This window comes from Astatotilapia calliptera, chromosome 23 (assembly GCF_900246225.1).
Source record: "Astatotilapia calliptera chromosome 23, fAstCal1.2, whole genome shotgun sequence".
Lineage (NCBI taxonomy): Eukaryota > Metazoa > Chordata > Actinopteri > Cichliformes > Cichlidae > Astatotilapia > Astatotilapia calliptera.
The window spans coordinates 26999307-27020859 of record NC_039323.1 but is presented as its reverse complement, the minus strand read 5'-3'; the positions used below and the strand labels follow the sequence as shown (position 1 = coordinate 27020859).

General features: G+C 43.3%; 2 protein-coding genes across 13 annotated transcripts in view; both read left to right on the top strand.

The window, feature by feature from the left end:
• Positions 1-5883, top strand: part of LOC113015636 (abl interactor 2) — a 32987-nt gene extending 27104 nt beyond the window's left edge. For 5 of the 12 annotated variants that reach the window (XM_026157711.1, XM_026157701.1, XM_026157703.1 and 2 more), the window contains 3 exons: positions 770-856; positions 2980-3159; positions 3517-5883. In XM_026157711.1, the coding sequence (XP_026013496.1) occupies positions 770-856; positions 2980-3159; positions 3517-3692 (443 nt within the window). In that variant the 3' untranslated portion in view covers positions 3693-5883. Of the gene's footprint in view, positions 1-213; positions 617-769; positions 857-2979; positions 3160-3516 lie in introns of those variants that run through there. The other 7 variants (XM_026157707.1, XM_026157706.1, XM_026157700.1 and 4 more) reach the window with 3 other exon arrangements.
• A 1847-nt stretch (positions 5884-7730) lies between these two features.
• Positions 7731-20582, top strand: LOC113016524 (uncharacterized). The gene is made up of 5 exons (XM_026159416.1): positions 7731-7938; positions 15892-16044; positions 18603-18728; positions 18823-18989; positions 20471-20582. Exons 1-5 carry the CDS (start codon positions 7866-7868, stop codon positions 20561-20563), a joined length of 612 nt encoding a protein of 203 aa, XP_026015201.1. The 5' UTR covers positions 7731-7865; the 3' UTR covers positions 20564-20582.
• The last annotated feature ends 971 nt before the right edge of the window (positions 20583-21553 follow it).

Sequence of the window (21553 nt, the reverse complement as noted above, 5' to 3'; positions counted from 1 at the left end):
GGTTTAAAAAAAAAAAATGGTAAAATGAAATCTTATCTGTGCTCTGCTCGTGAGCACCAGTGTGTGAGCAGTGCATGATAAAGCTGCATTATTATCTCTGTTTCACTCAAGTCTTATCTGCTGATTTAAACTTCATTGAACCTTTAGGTTTTGTTTTTTTTGTGGGGTTGTGTCTGCATTTTCTATTAAACCCTCGCCTGTCTGGTTTTGTAGTCTGCCATTTCCCATCTGCTTCAGCGTCCTCAGCGGACTTCACCTCCTCACCAGCTCTCTGTCTGAAGAGCTGCTAAGTCTTTGTGTCTGCTGCTGCTGTCAGTCCTGCGATCTTCACCCATCAATTATTCCTTTGATTAGACTCAGACGCTTGTCTGACAGCCAGATGAAGAATGAGGACTTTAGGGCTCACATCATCTTCCTGATTGATTGAAGAAATATTTGGATCATAAAATGTCTGTGAAGCTCTCCAAAACGGTTCCATCTTTTAACATGTGACAATTGCTTTCTTTCTTGCCAATTCTTTGTGAAAATTTTAAGAGAATCCAATTTTCTTTTCTTTTTTTTTCTCTTTTTGGTTAATATTTTTTGGCATTTCATTAATAAATGTATAATTAAAGTAGCTGCAGGCCTCTGATGAGAACTCTGTTCTTTACTAAGTGTTCTTTAACTCTCTGCTGTGGTCTCTAACCTCTTCCTATTCACATCTGCCGCCTTCCTCTCTCTGGCCCGTCCCCTCCTCCTCCTCTGTGTATTGATTTCTGATTGGTGATAGCAGGCCCGCTCGTGCCCCCTCCCCCCTCCATGCAGATCACCCCTCAGCTGCCTCTGATGGGCTTTGTGGCCCGTGTTCAGGAGACTAGTAAGTGGCCTTTAGCTCTTTGCCCCCTCTGCATGACCTCCACTCAATCCCCTGTAGTGTGCGTTTTTGGGTTCTTGTTATGTGTGAATATTTTCTCAAGTAAACAACCACCAACATCAGCTGCTGCCCTCACATTCAGGCTTCGTTCTGAGCAGTTTTCTTTAAACTGTCTGATACGTTTGGATATTATGCCAGAAGTATGATTATAAGCTCCAGAAGACTCGAAGCGCGATAATTGATTCAAATCAATGAGATATTTCGGGCCTAAACACTCCAAGCATAGTATGACACTATTTTGCATGACAACATTATATTGATACAGGTTCACGAAATACAAAGGTTTTTGTTCAGAAGGAGAACGAAGATCACCTGCTGGACTGCGATTTCAGTCCAGCAGGTGGTGCTGTTAACTTTTTTCCTAGTGAGGTTGGCACCATCAGGAAGAAATTGGCAAAATGGGGGGACTTCTTTCTTCATCTGAGGCAAAGAATAAATCAGAGAAGCACTTCCTGCATTTAACTCGAAGACATGGACACGAATGTCGTGTGAATGTAAAATACTGCAAACACGAGGGCACTGTCAAACGACACCTGACAGATTTACCTTGACAAAAGGAAAAAAAAACACAATCTATCACCAACTTTATGTGCAAACACCAGCGTTCATGCAGCTCAAGATATTACAATCCAGCTGTCTGACACTGTCACAGAGGAAATCAAGCAGAAATTGTTGGGTTATTTGGAGCATGTGGAAATTATGTTTGTTTTTTCCTTTCTTTGGACAACACCAACACAAAGTTTGCATTACAGTGCAACAGCTACACCTGGAGCCAGACTTCACACTAGCATAACAGAAGTAACTATTCTGCCATTGGCAGCTGTTGGATCTACAGCTGCCTTAATTTGCATTTGGATTTTTTAAAATGTGTCGAGGCAGGTTCAGACGTGCTTTAGGGTTTGTGGTAACCATGCTATAGTACTGTAGACCGCACATGACTGTTAAATGATCTAAATGAGCACTTTTTCAATAGCATGGAGACAAATGTTATAATAGGATAGATTTTAAACTAACGTTTAGTTTAACAAAACTTGCGATCTCTTTCTTGTGTGGAGCAAACTTAAAAAAAACACCAGTACAAATAGAATTATCCAAAGGAACTAGAGGGAAAGCTGTAACCCTGTCAAAGTGCGTCATATGTCAGGAGAAGGTGACTAATGCTAATGTGGTGCTAACAAAAGAGGAACTTGGAAACAAAATGATTCCTCCTTAAACAAACAAACCAGATGGTGCAGGCCAGCTCGGTGCTAATGAAGTTTAGTGCAAATCCAATTTTGTGTGCGAAGGCAGGTAATCACAAATTTCTGATGTGTGAGTGGATAAGTGAACAGTGTGGTGGCAGAAAAGCTCTTTATAAAGGTTTTATAAAGGAAATCTGGGCCCAGGGGTCTCAGTTAACCTGATGTCTGCTTCACCCACCATCAGCATGCAGGTTGGGTGCCTTCATGTGAAAACGCCTTGTACCAGTATGCACAACACGCTGGGAACATAATGACTTTTGAGTGTTCGTTGAAGATTTTAGTTCCCCTTTCATGGGTTTTGCTCCAGAAACGTTTGAAACAACTTCTCTTACTGAGTAAAAGTAATGCAGAGCATGTGAGACTATGGACAGCACATCAGCTCCAGATGTCATGCTTTTAAAAACCAAAGGCTCATTTTTAGTGTAAAGGTGCAAAAGCAAGAAATGGAGAAGTGAAACTGGTCAGAGGAAAAGTATTTTAGGTTTTTCCCATTGGTTAAAATCTGAGAGGGATTTCAAAGCCTGAAGGTGGTGGATTGGCAGCAGATGGTGGTGGTTGACTGCTCGGTATCATGCGTGTAAGCAAAGAGTGTGAAGCATGATGAGAATAATGAGGCGTTTGTGTCGTCTTTCTGTAAATGCACGTTGAGCTGCTGCGTGCACTTTTTGTTTTCAGCATGTTTGTCCTCAGGTTCTCTGTAAAACTGACAAACACCCAGCATGGGCTGTTTCTGCATGACTGTAAGAGCTCCGCCTCTGAGCTTCTTCTCGTCTCTAACTGGTTGTCTCCCCCCCCCTTACTGCCCAACCTGGAAACTACTCCTAGTCTCAGACGTGCCACCTCCACCAGCCGACGAGCCGGTGTTTGAGGAGCCCACGCCTCCTCCGCCGCCACCTGAAGACTACGAGGACGATGAGGATGAAGAGGAGTCGGCGGTGGTGGAGTACAGCGACCCCTACGCTGAGGAGGACCCGCCCTGGGCCCCACGCAACTACCTGGAGAAAGGTCTGCCTTTGCTGGTCAAGGAAATGTGTGTGATAAAATAAAATGTTGAAAGTGTAATGTGGAAGATTAGCGGGTCCAAGAGGGGAAAAATGGATTCAGGGAAGAATTTAAATTAAACAAACTTGAATATTTTCTGATAAAATAAGCAGAAAGAAATGTGTAAATGAGGACGATTTGGCAAGAAAAATGACCAGAAAATGTGACTGTTTCATTTAATTAATTAAACAAAAATGGAAAAGGATTTCTTGCCATAAATGTACAACTTGTCAGAAATAAAAAATATTTTTTTCTGAATATTAGTCCAGAATATTAATCCACTCCATCTTTATTTCCATATTTTATTCCGTCATCCCGCAGTGGTGGCCATCTACGACTACTCCCGCGACAAAGAGGACGAGCTTTCGTTCCAGGAGGGCGCCATCATCTACGTGATCAAGAAGAACGATGACGGCTGGTTCGAGGGCGTCATGAACGGGACCACGGGCCTCTTCCCCGGCAACTACGTCGAGTCCATCATGCACTACGCTGACTGAGCGGCGCCTCCCTGAGCAGGAGAGGAAACGGGAGGAGCGCTTGTTGGGGATGGGAGCGGGGGGAGGGAAGGGTTAAAGGTCAAAGACTTTGATCGAACAGAGCATGATCACCTCCGGGCGAAGAGAGCAAAGAGCAGGGAGGCAAAGAGGAGGCAGGTTTTTGTTTTTTGTTTTTTTGAAGAAATTGGACATGACAGACTCGGTCATTCTCGTGACTTAGTCGCCGCTATAAAACGACCACTACTCTAGATATAAGCTTCCCTGTAACGTTTCTTTCTTTGTGACTTTGTTTGATTAACGAGGAGGACTGGGCGGTGATGGGTTTGTTACTTTTTGAGAGTTTGTTTCACACTACGAGGCCACTAAATTGATTTCTGCTTCTTTTATGTTTTTTATTCCTTGTGTTTTTAGCAGTTTTCCCAATATTTATTTGTAGTGGGAGGTGGGGGGGGATGAGCCGGTAGATGAGGCTTCGGAAAAAAAGGGCTGGAGGAAAATGCCTTCAGGTTTTGTTATTCTCAGACACTCCAGATGCAACAGCGATATCCTCAGTGAGACGCATGGATGGGCAGGTGAGGGCACGGAGTGTGCCAAAGCTGATGAAGATAAGCACATCAGATGTCTTAATGTGATCCACGAAGCTAGATAAAAGGGGGAAATCCTCCTTAAGAGTGCTTTAAATGATGAACTTTGCTCGTTTTTGTTCCGTTTGCGTGGTTAAAGCGGACGAGTTTAGTCACTACATGCTTTACTTTGCAGTTTTCAGGTGAAGGAATCGTCATCCAGCCCTCAAATCAGAGAAAGGCGTGGATTTAAAGTCTGCAGCTCCCGTAATAAAGTTGAATGAACAGTCGAGGCGAGCCGTTTACTTTTATGTCTTTATTCTATTTCTTTTGCCGTTCACCAAGAGTTGGCGGTCGAGTTTTGCTTACAGAGCGGCAGACTGCATGTTTGAACTCATGGAAGGAGAGGGGGGGCTAAAAGCTTCTTTTTTGCTCTACTGATGATTAATGTCTTAATATTTTTAGATATGGTGTGGTTTTGGTTTTTGATATTCACCCACGACAAACCACGACGACGATGCATTTAGGTCATTTCTAAGATGCTTGTGCCATATTGAAGTGTGTGTGTGTGTTGCTGTTTCAGAGGTTATCACTTCATTTTGCAATAAAAATCGGCCGGAGGGAAGCGGGACTGTCGTTGAATTACAGATCTTTAGTTTTTCCCGAGCTGTTTGAAATCAGAAGCACATACATTTGTAGTGAAAAGTTAAAAAAACAAAAAGGTGTAGAAGAAATATTATAAATGTGAAGATGTATTATGCCCTCAGACACAGGAATTATTGAATATGAAAAGAAGCCAGCTGTTGTGTTTTGAAACGGTTTTAAGTAACACATTAGGACCCCGATACCTTTGTTGTTGTTTTTTTTGTTGTTTTTATTTTTTTTTGTTTTTAAAGAGACAGTGAGTTTAGGCACCATTCGTCCTCCGCATGGTTTTTGATGCGCTTGGCTGTTTGCGAGGGCTCTGTGCTTGTACTTCTGTCAGGATCTTTTTATTTTCTACTCCCGAAAAAGAAAAGAAAAAAGAAAAACAACAACAGCAAGTGGGTCTGTATGTGAGTCTTGCATGCCATTGTTATTATCTGTACTGGTGTCCCTGAAACCTACGTGGCAAGATCACCCATTTCTAAAAAGGCAAGCAGCCCTGCAGCTCTGACCAGGTACCGCCAGCCTCATCCAAAGAGACTGTACAACTTTACTTCGAGCCCACGTCCAAGGAGCCGCTCGCTGACCTGTGGGGGAGGAGGGACAGAGGGAGGGGAGGCACTCGGCTTCCTCCTCCCCCCTGACAGTAGCCGTCATCAGTGGTGAAAAATCTTTGTTTTTGTGTGTGTGTGCATAAGCTGCTAGTGAATCCTGCGGACAGACTGCAGGCGGGAGATGAATGAGAACATTGACTCTTGTTGCATAACACTCATAAACTGACACTAAAATATATATATATATATGTATCTGAGTGAGGCCCTCTGGTCTGCAGGATTCACAGCTTCCTGGAGTCACAGACGTCCCCTCGGGATGTCGAGTTTAACAGTCCATAATGCCATTGTGTTGCACAGTTAAAGTTGAATTGCAGAAGTATCATATTTGTAAAATCATGAGAACAAAGACAATAAAATTATTGAGATTTATCGGTGGAGTCTCATCTTGCTTCATTAATGTTTCTTTGCTGTGCAGAAATGCATGTGAGAGAATAATGTCCGGTTTAAAAGTACACTGGGGGGTAAAGACTAAAAATCAAGCAGAGTCTACTGGGAATTCCCATGTCTCAGTCTGTGCAGATCAGTTTATGATAAAACTGGATTAAATGAAGCACCAAATCACAATAGGCGCCTAAAGACGCTTTACGTTGTAAGGTAAAGAAAGCCCAACAATCAGAGGACCGCTAAGAGTAAGCGGTTTGGTGACAGTGGGAAGAAAAAACTCCCTTTTAATAGGAAGAAACCTAGAGCAGAACCAGCCTCAGGGAGGGGCACCCATCTGCTAGAACTGATTTGAGGTGAGGTGAGGTGAGGTGAGGAAGACGGGACGGAAGGAAAACATTAGAACAGAGGCAGAGATAATAATAACTAATGATTAAATGAAGAAAGGTGGGTGGAAAAAGGTGAGTGAAGAAGAAACAGTACATCATGGCAAGTCCCCAGCAGCTAAGGCCTACTGCAGCATAACTAAGGAAAGATTCAGAGTCACCTGATCCAACCATAACTATATGCTTTATCAAAAAAAAACCCTGTTAAGCCCGTCTGTCTCCCGAATCCAAGCTGGGAGCTGGTTCCAACCTCCCATTCTACTTTTAAATATCCTAGGAACCACAAGTAAGCTTGCAGTCCTGGAAGTCTGCAAAGTGCTCCATTGGGGTGATATAGTACTGCAAGGTAGTTAAGATAAGATGGGGCCTGATTATTCAAGAGTTTATCTGTGAGAAGGATTTTAAACTTGATTCTGGATTTAGCAGAGGGGCCAATGAAGAGAAGCCCATATACTCGCTCTTTCTAGTGTTTTTCAGTACTAGCTCCAGCATTGGTGGATCAACTAGTTGTTTTAATAAGCTGTAAAAAAACAAACAAAACTATAATGGCTACATGTAAGCAATCTGTTAGACAGTTTATGCAGCTGTGGTTAAATAAGAGCGTACATTTACAGTATTTCCCTGTTCACAGGGGCCTTGTAGCAGGTTTAACTGGTCCTGGTGTTCAGAAAGGGAAGACAGCTTTCCTTAATATTAAGATATTGACAATTTAACTATTTGCCTTATTTTATACACTGAGGTGAGAACTTTAACATTACCTTTATATTTGTGCATCAGCCAAATGTGAAACTAAGTAAACCTGAGGCAGGTTGCTTGAGTTATTGAGTGCTTCATTTTTCAAAGCTTAAATAAGTCAACCAAAATAATAAATGAATATACTTAATAAAAATGTCTTATTTTTTTTTCAAGGAAATGTAGATTTAGCCTAACTGAAGAAGATGGGTATAACCTTTTATGCAGCCCTGTGTTGTGATACAGACAAATGACAGGAGGCCTGGCTGTACAAGAGTATAAAGGCAATTTTGTGTTCAGCAACTCTTTTTTTTTTTTTTTTTAGAAAGTGTTGCTACAATATTTAGAGGCTTTAAAAATCATTACAGCAGCATTTCTTTATTTTGTAGCAAAAATGGAGACGTACTGTTGTCTTGTGATTAATGCATGCAGAAAAAAACGGCACAATATTTTAGCAGATTTAAGATCTACAAAAGTCTGAGAAACCACAGCGTGAAAGTGAATCATTTGGAGCACGGAGCACAATGTTTACACTGAAAACAACTGGAGTAGAAACAGAGAGCAGCACCACAAATACACAAGTAAACTGTGTGTAAAATAAAAATGTGCTGCACTTGCCACAACCTGCTCTGGAAGTTGTTCAACCAGTTCTTCACAAAGTAGAATTTGTTTCCTCCTGTTTTTTTTTTAAAATTTGGCTTTCATTTTAAGGTCAGATCTTCTTTCTCTAGATTAGCAGCACTTGCGACCTGTTTTATTCTCTTTATTCCAACAACTTCCACATCCTAGAATTATTTGTGGGATTTGCACCAGAATGGTGGATTATTTCCCAGCTCTTTTTATTAATTCAGGATGATGTTAATATCGTGCTCTTTGGGTTTTATGATTCTGGTGGTGGCTTTGAAGACGCTGGGTGGTAACTCAGGAGAGTTTTGGATACTCTGTGTGGAAGTTTGATAGATAATTAGAAAAAACAGGACTGGGACAGGTTAGTGTACTTTTCACTCTAAAGTGAAACAGTCCCACTGGTACAAAGTAAAAGTTTCACGTAAGCAAACAAAAATATAACATGTTTATATATAATGTTTGTATTCATGATTAAAGTCATACTCTGCACTTTTGGCAACCGAACACAACCACGGAACTGTCTGCCATACATACAAAAAATGCTACAGGTACAACAAATGAAGTGACAAATGACATATTTATTGAATATAAACCAGAACCAGAGAGCAAAGCATGTTCAACACAGTTTGTGCCTAACTTCACCAAAGAACCATTTTTATTGGTGTGGTGTGTTTGTGTATAAGTGTGTTTTACTCCTCCTTGTCATCAGTCTCATAGTATATGTTTACTATCCAGAATAATGTTAACGTCCTGTAAGGTGTACTGTGCATTCTTTTGTTTTGAGTCTGCCCGGCTGCCCGAGGCTTCGCTTGTGCTGCTTTAAGTTTTAAGAATACACAATAACAATAACACTGCCATACAAACAAATGTTCATGAATTGAATTAATTATTTTAATGTGCTGTTAAGCTACAAACCTGATTAAAAATGATAATAATAATAATAATAGTAACATAAAGTATTTGTGATGTAACCTACCACTAATAATTGTATTAATATATTTAAAATTAGTGACAACATTGTGAAACACTGAAAGGTTTGAAGCATCCATCCATCCATCTCCATCCGCTTTATCCGAGGCCGGGTCGCGGGGGCAGCAGCCTAAGCAGAGAGGCCCAGACCTCCCTCTCCCCAGCCACCTCCTCCAGCTTATCCGGGGGAACATCAAGGCGTTCCCAGGCCAGCCGAGAGATATAATCTCTCCAGCGTGTCCTGGGTCTGCCCCGGGGCCTCCTCCCAGTGGAACATGCCCGGAACACCTCACCCAGGAGGCGCCCAGGAGGCATCCTTGTCAGATGCCCGAACCACCTCAGCTGGCTCCTTTCGATGTGGAGCAGCAGCGGCTCTACTCTGAGCCCCTCCCGGATGGCCGAATTTCCCACCCTATCTCTAAGGGAGAGGCCAGCCACCCTTCGGAGGAAGCTCATTTCCGCCGCTTGTATCCGCGATCTCGTTCTTTCGGTCACTACCCACAGCTCGTGGCCATAGGTGAGGGTAGGGACGTAGATCGACCGGTAAATTGAGAGCTTTGCTTTTACACTCAGCTCCCTCTTCACCATGACGGACCGGTGCAGCGTCCGCATTACTGCAGCTGCAGCCCCAATCCGTCTGTCGATCTCCGGCTCCCTTCTCCCATCACTCATGAACAAGACCCCGAGATACTTGAACTCCTCCACTTGGGGCAGGAACTCATCCCCGACCCGGAGTGGGCACTCCACCCTTTTCCGGGTGAGAACCATGGCCTCAGATTTGGAGGTGCTGATCCTCATTCCCGCTGCTTCACACTCGGCTGCGAACCGTTCCAGTGCAAGCTGGAGGCCCTCACCCGATGAAGCCAACAGAACCACATCATCCGCAAAAAGCAGAGATGAGATTCTGAGGCCACCAAAGTGAAAGCCCTCCGCCACTTGGCTGCGCCTAAAAATCCTGCCCATAAAAATTATGAACAGAACCGGTGACAAAGGGCAGCCCTGGCGAAGCCCATCACCCACCGGGAACGAGTCCGACTTATTGCCGGCAATGCGAACCAAGCTCTTGCAACAGTTGTATAGGGATCGAATGGCCCGTAGCAATGGACCAGACACCCCACACTCCCGCAACACCTCCCACAGGACACCCCAAGGGACACGGTCAAATGCCTTCTCCAAGTCCACAAAACACATGTAGACTGGTTGGGCAAACTCCCATGCACCCTCAAGTATCCATGGAGAGGATAAAGAGCTGGTCCAGTGTTCCGCGACCAGGACGAAAACCGCATTGTTCCTCCTGTATCCGAGGTTCGACTAGCGGACTAACTCTCCTTTCCAGCACCCTGGCATAGACTTTCCCAGGGAGGCTGAGGAGTGTGATCCCCCTGTAGTTGGAACACACCCTCTGGTCTCCCTTCTTAAAAGTTGGGGACCACCACCCTGGTCTGCCAGTCCAGGGGTACTGCCCCTGATCTCCACGCAACATTGTAGAGGCGTGTCAACCAGGACAGCCCTACAACGTCCAGAGCCTTCAGGAACTCGGGGCGGACCTCATCAACACCAGGGGCTCTGCCACCAAGGAGTTGTTTAACTGCCTCAGTGACCTCGCCCCTGGAAATTGGCAGGTCATTCCCCTCATCCCCAGACTCTGCTTCCTCCTCGGAAGACGTGTTAGTGGGATTAAGGAGGTCCTCGAAGTATTCCTTTCACCGCCTGACAATTTTCCCAGTTGACGTCAGCAGCGCTCCGCCAGCACTATACACAGTGCAGGTAGAGCACCGCTTTCCCCTCCTGAGACGCCTGACGGTTTGCCAGAATCTCTTCGAGGCAGTCCGAAAGTCTTTTTCCATGGCCTCTCCGAACTCCTCCCACACCCGAGCTTTTGCTTTAGCCACTGCCCGAGCGGCATTCTGCTTGGCCTGTCGATACCTGTCGGCTGCCTCCGGAGTCCCACAGGCTAACCAAGCCCAATAGGACTCCTTCAGCCTGGTGGCTCCCTTCACCTCTGGTGTCCACCATTTGGTTCAGGGATTACCACCACGGCAGGCACCAACCACCTTGTGGCCGCAGCTCAATGCAGCAGCTTCGGCAATGGAGACGCTGAACATGGTCCATTCGGACTCAATGTCCCCAGTCTCCCTCGGAATGCTGTTGAAGCTCTGCCGGATGTGTGCGTTGAAGATCTCGCGGACTGGGGCCTCTGCTAGACTTTCCCAGCACACCCTCACTACATGTTTAGATGCACCGGGTCTGTCCAGCGTCCTCCCCCGCCACCTGATCCAACTCACCACCAGGTGGTGATCAGTTGACAGCTCAGCCCCTCTCTTTACCCGAGTGTCCAGAACATATTGTTGCAGGTCTGCTGATACGATTAGAAAATCGATCATCGACCTACGGCCTAGAGCGTCCTGGTGCCACATGCACTTATGGACACTCTTATGTTCGAACAAGGTGTTCGTTATGGCCAAACTGTGATTTGCACAGAAGTCCAATAACAAAACACCGCTCGGGTTCAGATCAGAGAGGCCGTTCCTCCCAATCACGCCCCTCCAGGTCTCGCTGTCGTTACCCACGTGAGCATTGAAGTCTCCCAGCAGGACAACAGAGTCTCCAGGTGGAGCACCTTCCAGCACCCCCCCCCCCCCCCCCAGGGACTCTAAGAAGGCTGGGTACTCTGAACTGCCACTCGGCGCATAAGCTCAGATGACAGTCAGGACCCGTTCCCCGACCCTAAGGTGCAGGGAACAAACCCTCTCATCCACCAGGAAAAACCCCAATGTACCAGCCCGCCGCCTCTCACCAGGGGCAACTCCAGACTGAGACAGAGTCCAGCCCCTCTCCAGGAGACTGGTTCCAGAGCCCAAGTTATGCATAGGGGTGAGCCCGACTATATCTAGCCGGCACCTCTCAACCTCACGCACTAACTCAGGCTCCTTCCCCACCAGAGAGGTGACATTCCATGTCCCTATTGTCAGTCTTGGCAGCCGGGGATCACTCCGCCAGGGCCTCCGCTCCTGGCTGCCACCCGGCACACAATGCACCTGACCCCTATGGCGCCTCCTGCGGGTGGTGGGCCTGCGGGAGGATGGGCCCATGTCTCCTCTTCGGGCTGTGCCCAGCCGGGCCCCATAGACTAAGGCCTGGCCACCAGATGCTCGCCCTCGGGCACCCTCCCCGGGCCTGGCTCCAGGGCGGGGCCCCGGTAACCCTATCCCGGGCAGGGTAAACTGTTCCCTCGATGTTCTCTTCATAAGGGTCTTCTGAAGGTTTAAAGCGTTTGACCCCTAATGGACACTTTTGCTACCATCACATCTTGGTAACGTAATTCTGTGAAACAACAAGACAAACCAGTGCTGCACAACTGTAAATAAGACTCCTTATTACAGTAAAGCAACCTATCAGTAATTATGACTGACACATGTTTTGGAGAAATCCATGTGTACAAACAAGGAAAGAAAAAAACTCTGAGACTGTTAAAGACAGAAACCTGCGATTGTGGTGAATGGTTCACTTCACTAAGGGAATTCTTGCTGTACTTCGATGGTAATCAGTGTTATGCTGTAAAAGAGGATATTTTTCACAAGTATGTTCATTTAGATCTCAGTGCAAAGTATTGTACATTTCACTTCATTCACTAGTGATGTAATAAATAGATTCATCATATAAAAGTACAACGTTGTAAAAGGCTGATGTATCATTTTTTAGCATCAAGATGAATGTGTCACAGCTGGGGGCAATCGTGTGGTGTATTGAAAAAAAGGATCCAAAATGCAGGTACTGGCTGGGGTGTGAGTGAGTGTTTATTTACAGCGGTGAGAAGGTGACAAAACAGGAAGAGCAGAGCGGGGAGTAAACAAACCTAAACTGGGAAAACTAAAGAACAAAACTTAAACCAGACACTCACGGGAGGAGGAGCAAAATGCATAAAGAGAGATGGCAGAGAGACGCAGAATGAATACAGGGTAACAGAATAATGCAGACTGACATGGAACTAAACAGACGACACGACAGAGAGCACAGGAAAACACAGGGCTTAAATACACGGGGAGTAATCAGGGAATGGGCCACAGGAGGGAGACACAGCTGGGAGCAATTAGGCTAACGAGACAGGGGAGAGGTAAAACTGAACACACTGACATGAGACATGAACTTTCAGAATAAAACAGGAAACTAACAGACACAGAAAACCAGACAGGACACTGAACTTGACAGGCAGACTCATGAGCAGACACAATAACACCATGGACAGACAGAGGGAACACAGAGAAGTGGGAGCAGGCAGGCAAAGAACAGAAACCTAACAAATGGCAAAATCACAACAGAATACACACTCGGAATGAACAAAAGCATAAGGAAACACAAAACACTGAGTCCTAAGACTCAGGACCATGACAGAATGTTTGTACATTTTTGTTTTGCACGTGGAATTCATGTCTATAAATTTATAAATAGTTACAGTGGATCTGCTGCTTAAGCTATTTAGCCTGATCAATAAGTACTGTAAGTAGTATAAATTTGCCTTTTCTTATAGAGTAAATAAGAAGCTGCGGACACTGAGTCAGAATGGTTCATGCAGTGGTCGGTGTCTACCATGGCACAGCTACAGATTAAAAATGCCCAAAGCGAAGCGGTCAAAGTCTGGCTGTACTTCACAGCAAAAGATGCAAACTCAGCAGCCTGCAACAAGTGCTTTAAGGTGATACTGTGCAAAAGAGGTAACTCCTCGAATCTGATGAAACACCTGCCTATAGCATTTTGTTAAAAGCCGAGAAATGCACCGTATTTGATAGCTTGCTGCGAGACCTCACACCGTGCGCATCTACTTTGGGTGGGTTGCCTGTTATCTGACCCGGAGTTAGCAACATCCCCCAAAAACCCAAAGAGGAGAGTCCTGGCCCCTAGCCCTGCCAGTGTAGCAGAAATGATGACGGTGACGAATGATGATGATGATGGCAGCAGCAGCAGCCGTTCTTCTCTGCGTGAGTAGCTTAATGTTGTTCGTGTGTAATTTACGCTGAGTAGGCCACATTATTACATTAATGCACGTAAGGTGAACTAGCAAACACCGTCGTAGTTACATGCGGCTGTCTTCTTGTTCGATGGCAGATACTCCCTTCACCCTGGCCAAAAAGGCTAAAATGACCAAAGAAAAGGTGGAAAACAGCTAAACATGAGAGGTTTTTGGACAAAGTTTGTTTTTTCCATTGTTTAAGCACTGCTTCCAGCCAAGAGTGATGCCATAAATCCCCTATAGCTGCAGAAAAGGCTAACATTGTTATCTTTTTACAAAAAAACAGCTAAACATGAGAGGTTTTTGGACCAATTTTGTGTTCTCCATTCTTTAAGCACTGGTTCGAGCACCGTTTAAGCACCGGCACGTTTCAAAAGTACCGGTTTGGTACTGGTATTGGATAAAACCTAAACGATACCCATCCCTATCCGGGAGTGGCTTTTTGTTACAGGCTTTTTGATCCCTGTGTGAAGTAGCATAACATAAGCAGCATGAAAGGTAATAGGAAGACAGCATCTGCAGACTGTTCAAGTTTCTTTTAAGTGTTCTTTATTTTCTGGCGTCGCCTTTCAACAATTGTTTCACAAAACATAAGAACCTGTGAGTCAAAATCTCACCTGCTTTATATAGAATTCCACTCACACCTGGATCTCATTAACCTCTATCATTGGGAAAACAGGGTAGACTAAATAACACAGTCTAGACAAAGAAACAGGAATAAAATCATTTTTCCACTTAACAAACTCATTCACCCAACTAAACAGTTTGAAAAGTCAATCTCTTCACCTAATCTGACTCATGAGGTTATTTTAAAATGAAATAAAAATTTTACACAAAATAAGCACCCCTTCATATGGTTACACCCAATTGACATGATCAGTGACATCATATTCTATAAAATCAGGAAGTACTGGGGCGGCCCTTCACACATACCTGTTTTACAAATAGGACCTGCTCAAAGGAACACACAATGGTAAGTATAACCAAACTACATAAACAAATGAAAGATGCAAATCAATTAATGATGAAGTGACATTTAGCTTTAAGTACATTTGCACAGATGAAATAAATATAACCAATGCTACCACAAACAGACCCGGGATAGTATGCAGAGCCAAGGTTACATGTGCTGTGTTTACATTAAAGCATTATGGATAGATTATAGGATAACAGAACACATCTGCTGCCCTCAGGGAGAAGGTACAGGTCTATACAGGCCAGAACATCCAGACTGGCCAACAGCCTGTATCCACAGGCTGTGAGGCTCCTGAACTCTCTGCCCCCCTCTCACGGACAATAACCATATCCAACTTCTTAATAGCAATGAACTGGTCTGCATTGGTGCATCATATCTTTATTCTCTTCCCCCTCCTGCCCCCCCCCCCCCCCCCCCCCTCTTTCTTAAATAGATAACTATCATATCTGATATCATATCTCACAGTACAATAATATTGAATGGGTTGCATTGTTGTATTTTGTCATGTTTCTCAGGTCTTTGTCTGAATTTCTACGAACATTATTGCTAAGGATTGTCTTATTGCATTGGAGTCACACTGGGTTAAATATGTACACTTGGGTTTTAAGGGGTATTTATTATTTTCTTCTTTTTTTTGGGTTGTATGGAAGCCCCAAACGCAATTTCATTGTTCTTGACAATGACAATAAATAAATAAATACTAAATACTAAAATAACAATATATGCAAGTGACAAATGGCAAATGAATTCTGTCCTAGCCACTTTGTCACACCGTGATCAACAGTTAGAGCTTGGCTCACAATGGTGGGTGTTGGACTCCACCCCCTTTGTCATTAATTCTGGAAGTAATTTTTAGGCACAGCCGAGGGATGGAGCAGATCATGTTTGGTGGTCTCAGGATCTCATCCCTGCTGTTTGCAGATGATGTGATTCTATTCTCTTCATTATCTCCTGCTTTCACTGGGGCGAAGGTTTGTTGCTGATGGCCGGTCGAGCCATGCTTTCACCTATGACCATGAGCTGTGGGTAGTTACCAAAAGAATATGACCACAGTTACAAACAGGAGAAGATCTCAGAGTAGAAATCCTGCAGAGGTTTCTCAGTTGGCTTGGAAATGCCTCGGTGTATTTTCAAAAGACTTGGAGGAGGTGGATGAGAAGAGGGAGGTCTGAGCATCTACACTTATACTGCTTCCCCCACAGTCTGAATGTCTACATTGCATGAGACCAAACTGTAAATCAAAGTAATTGTGCATTTAAAGAATTGAATGTGAATCTCTTAATATGTTGATTTTGCAGAGAAAGAAGGCGTCTACAAGAAAGTGGGTGACAAAGTCGTCCTCACACCAGGCTCTGTGTCTGCTTCCATCACCAGGATCAAGTGGACACATGATCAGGATGTTGCTCTGGAGTGGACCAGACAACAACGTTTCACCTCCTGGCACTTCCGAGGTACATTCACTCAAGACTGAAATCCATATACATGCACAGATTACATATTTTTAATGTTTGTATGTAGCGTATTTAGAAAAAAGTCATGACTCTCATTGTAAAACTATGAAGCCTAAAAGTATCTTTACATTTTTCCTTTAATTTAACCCTTGAAAATACACCAAACATGAAGGTTTCGGTACTGACGACCTTTAAATAAATTTAAACCTTTGCATAAGTAATATTTTTGAGGGACACATTTACGCAGACCAAGAGACTAGTTGTTGATTGCCTTACAACCATCGGTTGCCAGAGAAAAATGTGTTTTCTCTGACTGATTGGGTGGCAGAAAAGTACCTGCATTTTTTCAACTTTGACTTCCCCTGCCTGGTTTGTTGGCAAGTTAGTTACATCTTAAGTCACACAGACAATTCACCACCTTTATGTAAACTATTGGTTTCCACGTCAATCTGATGTTGACTAAAGCAATCACAAGCAGTCTTGAAAATCCCAGCAAGTTGATTCTGTCCATCTGAACATAACATATTCAGTGAGTAGAAGTCTCTCGTCCCAAGTGACTTCTTCGCTCTTTTTCAGTGACTTCACTGAAAAAGACCTGAAGAAGTTACTTGGATGACTGAGTGAATGCTTCAGCCACTGTACTTGCTACACCAAGATGGACAGAATTAATTTTCTGTCACCAGGAGGTTTGTGGTGAAGAACCCTCTTTGTGAGTATTCACCCAGGGACATCCAGGGACCTTCAGCAAACACTCACCGACTAGTCAGAGACAAAATATCTTTCAATAGCAACCAGAGGGTGCAAGGAGTGTGTAACTTAAGTCTTCATTAACAGGCTAAGTAGATTCTTTGGGGTAGGTTTTTTGTTTAAAGTGTTATGAGGTATTCAAAGAAGCTTGCAAAGAAAAGCGTCTGGACTTCTTTAAGTTGCTTGAAGACGTTTCACGTCTCATCCAAGAAGCTTCTTCAGTTCTAAGGTCAAATGGTGGAGAGTCCCAGATATAAACCTAGTGGGAGTTTCCCCCCACAGAGGGACAAAAGGACCCCCTGATGATCCTCTAATCGCCTGAGCCAAGGTGTGAAACTGGGTGTGGGTCCAAATCAGCCAGGGTTTCGAGTGAGCTCATTGTGAAACCTGGCCCCACCTTATCATGCGAATTCCTGAGATCAGATGGCCAGGATGTGAGTGGGCTTTAAGGCGTCTGGGGAGGGAACTCAAAACTGGATTATAGATGGCAGACAGTTGGTGTCGTAAATCACCGCCTCTGTTCAAAGATGGTCGCTCACAGTGGACATAGATGGCTTCTTTCACTCCTCTTTCAAACCAGTTTACCGGAAGCCCACACACACGGACCAGTACCTCCTCTTTGACTCACATCACCCTCTGGAACACAAACTTGGAGTAATTAGGACCCTACACCACCGGGCAGAACATGTTCCCTCTAAGCCTGAAGGAAAAAAGAAGGAACACACGCATGTAAAGGAAGCACTCAAAACGTGCGGCTATCCTAAATGGGCGTTCTTAAAGTCAGCAAAGAGGCACAGAAAAGAAGATCAGACACCAGCGAGGAAGGATAAGAAGGACAGACGCAACAACATTGTCATCCCATATGTAGCCGGTGTATCAGAAAAACTCAGGAGAGTTTTCTCCAAGCATGACATCCCAGTGTATTTCAGACCCAGCAACACGCTCAGACAAAAACTGGTTCACCCGAAAGACAAAACTCCAAAACACAGACTTAACAATGTGGTGTATGCTGTACAGTGCAGCGAGGAATGCCCAGACCTCTACATTAGAGAGACAAACAGCCACTTCACAAGTGCACAACACAGAAGAGCCACCTCCACAGGACAAGACTGCAGTCCATCTGCATCTTAAGGATAAAGGACACTCTTTCGAGGATGCCAATATTCACATTTTGGACAGAGAGGACAGATGGTTTGAAAGAGGAGTGAAAGAAGCCATCTATGTCCACTGTGAGCGACCATCTTTGAACAGAGGCGGGGGTTTACGACACCAACTGTCTGCCATCTATAATCCAGTTTTGAGTTCCCTCCCCAGACGCCTTAAAGCCCACTCACATCCTGGCCATCTGACCTCAGGAATTCGCATGATAAGGTGGGGCCAGGTTTCACAATGAACTCACCTGAAACCCTTGCTGATTGTGACCCACACCCAGTTTCACACCTTGGCTCAGGTGATTAGAGGATTACCAGGGGGTCCTTTTGTCCCTCTGTGGGGGGTTACTCCCACTAGGTTTATATCTGGGACTCCCCACCATTTGACCTTAGAATTGAAGAAGCTTCTCGGATGAGACGTGAAACGTCTTCAAGCAACTTAAAGAAGTCCAGACATTTTTCTTTGCAAGCTCCTTAAACTACGATGACCTGGATGACTGAGAACCTTCACAGACAACGTTATGAGGTATAAATAAATCTCGGATTCCAGTGATGTAAATTTCATCTACTGGTTAGCACCTTAAACTATGAAGTTTAAGGTAATTTCTGTGCTAATATATTGAAATGATCCATGATGATACCTTCACTTCATACTTTTAGATGGCTGTGAGGTGGATACCTCCACTGGGGTCCTGACGATCTCAAACCTGGCTCTAAACGACAGCGGCAGCTACACGGCGGAGATTAATGATGAAGTCATGAGCACAACGGAAATCATTGTTATCAGTAAGTGGGAGGAGGAATTCATACTCTAGCTAGCACGGACTAGTTCACCTGATTTTATGTTAAATCCTTGTTGGTTTTCTCCCTTTTCTACCAGCCACTGTCCCTAATCCTACTGTGTCCACATGGTGCCACCCTGAGATGACCTACTGTACTCTCACTTGTGAACCCAACGTGACAGATGACGCCAAACCGATCACCTATTACTGGAGGATAGGTGACATGGTGATACAGTCTCCAACCAGTCAGTTCAACATCACACAGGTATAAACAGGATCTGATTATTGAATCACATGACAGCTCTGTTGGTTATTTTTGTCATTTTATCCAAACCTAATGAATCCAAAACTTTTTTTAATCTAAATACTTTCAAGACATTTTATCGTAGCTTTATGCGCATTTGGCCTTTACACAATTTATGAAGGACCCGTTTGCTTTTCCTTCATTATTTAAAGACCAATAGTGACCATCAAGTAAAATCTTCAATTTATTACATATATACTATATTGTATATGGATACACTTATAGACCAAAGAAGATAACAGCTTAAATGCTGAATTTTGTACACTATATTCATCACAGAGAAGAGTTATCCAGATTTTCATACCTCCAGTTTGCAGCCTTCAGTTAAGAAACAAACAGCAGCGATTAAAAAAAGAGAGAAATTTGATAACCTGTTATCTCTGATCAGGCTTTTACATTTTGTAACCAGCTAAAGCAAAAGAAAGCCTGTCTGTGTTGAACTTTCTTTGCAGTACAGCGGTCCATCGTTTATCTCGGGAGTTACGTTCTAAAAAATAACCTGCCATATAGGTGTAATCCGCGAAGTAGCCAACTTTGTTTTCTCACTACACACTTTAGACACTTTTCTCAGACAGTCATGAACATTTTCACACTTTTCTCTATTGTTTAAACACTCTCAAAATTCAAACCTTCGTAGAAAAATAGGTCCAGTATTATAGAATGAAACCAAACCGTCAACATTGTTATGTTTGTTGGGGAGAAAACTTACAAACATACAGTACAGCACTTCAGAGTCACACTGCTAGAGATCGAAGATTTATGTTAATTTGACAAGCTGAACGCATTCTGTTCTGGACAGGAGACACAGCATGAGATTGATTGACAATGGTCTACAGCCAATCAGGACGCAGAACTCAATGTGCTGTAAGGAAAAAAAGCATGCAAAATTGCACCAAAAACACCAAATAAAAACAACCGCGAAACAGCGAGGCCACGAAAGGTGAACCGCGTTATAGCAAGGGACCACTGTACACCTAACTGATCAGCTGTTTTTATCCCCTGTGTGTGTCCAACCTGATGAACTCCTCATGAATTTTGTATTTCCTGAAGAATAAACCACATTAAATGTGCATTTTCAGTTAATATTTGCCTGTTTTTTTTTTTTTTTTTTTGAGTCTGCATTTGGGTCTTACACCGATCTTGGCACGTCCAAATCCATAGACACACACACCCACAAAAAAACAAACAAAACAATGAGGGTACATGTTTCAAACAAAGAATCAGAAACAGAATAAATTCAGACTATCAAATGATTATGTTTAGCTTCATGGAAATTTATTCAGTAAGTTGGAGGGAAAGTTCTGACAGATTTGAGCGCCACAAACAAATTCAGTGACTGGCAAATGGTAAAATTCAATATGTGGTAAACAAAACAAGGACATTTATTTTCTAAATAAAATGCAGTGTGTGTTTATGAGCTCCTTTTTTCTCTTCATTTGTAGGCAAACAGAGAGCGTTTGATAAGCTGTCAGCTGGAAAACCCAGTCAGCTATGAATACAGTGACAAAAATCCTGAATCCACTCTTAATCAGTGAGTTATCAGCTCAACAAATTATATATGATCAAATATTACCTTTTATATATGAAAAACAACAGCGACTGTGGCAGTGCATCTTTTTATTTTTTATTTTTTTATTTTACACGTATTTAAAGACTAGAAAACATTGTTCTTTCAAAATTAATTTATTCCTTTTCTAAAACTTTTCTTAGGGAATCGGGCATTACTGAGCTTACCATTTGTATGGATTCTGGTGTTCCCATTTGGCCTTATTTGTTGTAAATGCTGGTAAGAATCCACAAAAGATTACTCTGTACAAGTTTATCAGCATTATTTTTATTGTACTGTATTGTTTTCACTTATTAATTTTTATTTAGATATAATCTGATAGACTTTTTTCATTTTATTTTACTTTAGTTCTTCTTTGTGATTCATCTTTGCGCTGTAACATATCTCTGCTCTAACTGGTTGTCTTTTTCTTGTTGTCCACCTAAAAAGTTGTCGTACGTGCAGGACCCGAAGACACCGCTCCTCCACTGCTACCAACACTGTGAGATAGAGCAGTGCTGGATCAAACTGTGATGATGAGGATGAAGAAGAGTTGGTGTTACATAAACAACTGGAGAAAAGTCTGCCTTAACTAATCCTGGAAATACAGGTAGAAAATAATATGGAGGCTTCGGAGGACAAACAAACCCAAAACAAAACAAATATATGTGTATATATTATATGTGATAAATAGTAGTAATAAATAAAAGAATATATAGCCAGAGATATTTCTATTAGGAAAAAAAGAAAATCACGTTGGGCAAAATTACAATGTTTTTTTTGTCAGAGTATCAATGTCCATAATGTGTTGTACAGATAAAGTTCCAGAAGCATCATATTTGTAAAATCTTACTGGGGTGAATGCCAAACTTGAGAGGTTCATTCTTCATGTGTGAGGACAAACAGACAGGATTTAAATACTTTGTCAACTTTATAATCAGCTTAAATAGCCCTCTAAGTCTATGTGATATACTGTGTG

What these genes read in the sequence shown, in the direction of transcription:
- LOC113016524 (XM_026159416.1), top strand. Translation starts at nt 7,866, where the DNA reads ATGATGTTAATATCGTGCTCTTTGGGTTTTATGATTCTGGTGGTGGCT. An exon ending in CACCTCCTGGCACTTCCGAG is followed by an intron (nt 16,045 to 18,602) that starts GTACATTCACTC and finishes TCATACTTTTAG; the next exon opens with ATGGCTGTGAGGTGGATACC. An exon ending in GTCAGTTCAACATCACACAG is followed by an intron (nt 18,990 to 20,470) that starts GTATAAACAGGA and finishes CTTCATTTGTAG; the next exon opens with GCAAACAGAGAGCGTTTGAT.